The sequence below is a fragment of the Wickerhamomyces ciferrii genome, contig 00251 (assembly GCF_000313485.1).
Source record: "Wickerhamomyces ciferrii WGS project CAIF00000000 data, strain NRRL Y-1031 F-60-10, contig 00251, whole genome shotgun sequence".
NCBI lineage: Eukaryota > Fungi > Ascomycota > Saccharomycetes > Phaffomycetales > Wickerhamomycetaceae > Hansenula > Hansenula ciferrii.
The window spans coordinates 1-2,919 of NW_011887489.1; the positions used below are offsets into that span (position 1 = coordinate 1).

Below are 2,919 nucleotides of genomic sequence, written 5' to 3' on the forward strand. Positions count from 1 at the left end.
TCAATTCTTTCTTTGGTCTGATCACACATTTATTTCCTGATGTGATCTTATTTATACCCTTTTCAAATACTTTTATTAAAAATAACTTTAGCTTCCATGATATATTTAAACTGTAGTACTGTTTCTTTACTAAAGTTCTTCATAAATCTATAAGACATCTATTCTCTATAAAATCTAATTATTAACCTTTGTGGGCGTACGTCCAAAGACACCATCAAATACCCTTTTCAAAGAATGTCTGCCATCATATAAAGGATATAGACCAATCACAATGAAAGCAAGATAAAGCCAAACAAATCCCATGACTGTACTACCTCTGAAGAATGCCTTTGACCAAATATAATCACGATAAAGTGGTAATGGCCATACCACCCATGTAACTAATAGAACAACAATTGAAAAAGTATAAAATATGATTCTATATTTTTTAATAAGACTTTCATCTGCTTGAACAATGACAGGTTCACCTTGATCATTTTCATTTGAAGAACCAACTTCTTTTGTTACTATATCATGGTCATTTTTTTCGTTCACTGAATTTGAATCTTTATCACTATCACTTTCTTCAACAGCAATCAATTGACTCTGCTTAGTTAATTCATTCCAATCATAGTTTGCAGGCTTAATCAAACTGATCAAAACCGTGGAGATACCAGGTAAGATTAATGCAGTTAATCCACCATAAAGACAAGGTAATTGTTGACCTGTAGTTGAAATAGTAACTTCACCATATAAACCATAAGCTGAACCAATCCAGACAGCAAGACCTCCAATAATACCCAGTATTGGACTTATTATGAATGCTAATTTAGTTTGATGTTTCCAAGTTAACAAGAAAATCATTGGTATAACACCAGGACAATTCAACATTGAATAAAAATAACCAAACCATGTCATATCAACACCAACATAATGTAACATGATGGAGAATCCTGCAGCGAAAAGCCCAAAGAACACAACACCTAAATGACTCACAGTGATTAATTGTTTATTTGTTGCATTTGGTTCGATATAGTTTCTATAAATATCAAAACTTATAATTGAACTAACAGAAATCAATTGAGCACTCACGGTAGATGTAACACTAAGATAAATTGATAATAACAAAGCACCAAGTGCACCAGTACCTAATAATGCCTTTGTAGTATAAATCAATCCAAATCCAGAATTAACTTCAGCAGTCGTCATTTTATTTGGATATGTTGGGAAGATTGGTAAATCTTCAATGATAACATTACCTAACCCTAAGACAATACCCAAAGCCCAAACATTTGCATAGATCAACACAGCTGCAATTAAATAACCTGGTACACTTGCTCTTAAATCGGCACTGAATGATTTTTGCCAAAATGATGAATCCATAATAGTTAATCCAGTATCACCAATTGAATGGATTAAACCAAAGAAGACTGCACCTTGAGATTTAGCTGTTAAAAATGAACCTTTAAAATTCCCAGCAATATGTCTTAATTCACCAGCTGCTTCCTTCTTGATAATCTTGTCATAAAGTCCATCAATTCCACCTATATGTTCACTTGAAATAGCCGCTGTATTGATATAACATAATATAATCAACAAGATGAATGAATGAACGTAATCTGTAAGAAAAGTTGATTTCAACCCACCAACAGCTGTATATAACAAAACACCAAATGGGATCAATAATGTAGCTGCTACAATATGTAAATTATCACACATTGCACTAATAGCACCAGCAGCACCCAAAATCATTGAACTTGCAGAAACCAAATTATTAATCAAACATAAAATCATATAAATAACATGACCTGTACGTCCATATCTTAATTGAACAATCTCTAAACATGTGTGACTTGTAGGTATTTTCTTCTTAGCTTCAATCCCAATAACAGCAAGGAAACAAATTTGTATAGAACTACCAGCAGCATACCAAAATGCACTTTGAACACCATAAAGATAAACCATCGTAACAACCCATAATAATGCAGTTGCCCATGTCCAGCTTGAATAAACTGCACTACCTGTTAGACCAATCCCAACTGAACGATTTGCAACCATGAACATTTCTGTTGATTCTGAATTTTCATTTAGATATTTATTACTTAATTTTGTTGCAATTATGATGAAGAGAGCGAAAAATGCACCAACTCCAATAAGAACCCCATATCCTGCACTTTTTGGTAATAAGTCAAGTGATTCTGACATATTGAAATGTTAAATCTGATCGTATATGGAAAAATAATCAAATTTCGATCAAATTGCAAGTATGCGATCTTTTCAGGATCTTTAGGAACTTGAATGTATTTATATGATTGACAACAACCGTTATTAACCCATTGATCATCCAATCAAAACGCCATCGTTATACCAAATAGTAGCTGTACCTGGATTCTGGAGGCTTGAATTCAAGCAACATGTCAATAAAATTTTGACGTTTAATTGACAAATTGTGGCACAACTTAAGCCCGATTGTTGAATTATCAAAAGCATTATTGGAAGCGATATTGAACTTTTTGAATCGTTTTGAAAGAGAAATGTGTGTATATTGACATTATGTTGTTCAACTTGAACAGACTGTGATTTATAGAGAACTATTTGATCATTTTCAAATAGATTGATTTGTTTAACCAATTTGTTCTTCATGATCGGGTCAAATTGTGGCACCCGATATGAGTCTGATTAAAATACCTGTGGGATCGTCAACGGTGATATAATTTTGACTCTGAGGCTTGACTAGATTATCATGATTATACCACTAAGGAAAGAATCCATCAAAGAGTTAATAGATCTATTAACCATGCGCTTGAATTGAAACAGTCTTTCAAAATAAAAAGTTCAAATGTTTTTTTTTTACAAAATTGTTTATTGTATACATACTTATGTAATTCTTCTATAAAATTGTTAAAGACACTCTATTGAACTTTTGAACTATACTAATAG

General features: G+C 32.3%; 1 protein-coding gene across 1 annotated transcript; it reads right to left on the reverse strand.

The window, feature by feature from the left end:
• Positions 1 to 174: 174 nt before the first annotated feature.
• On the reverse strand, positions 175 to 2,184 carry BN7_6104 (sodium:solute symporter family protein; the record flags this gene model as incomplete). The annotated part of the gene is made up of 1 exon (XM_011273330.1): positions 175 to 2,184. The coding sequence occupies one exon, from the start codon at positions 2,182 to 2,184 to the stop codon at positions 175 to 177; it is 2,010 nt and encodes a 669-aa protein (XP_011271632.1).
• Positions 2,185 to 2,919: the final 735 nt, after the last annotated feature.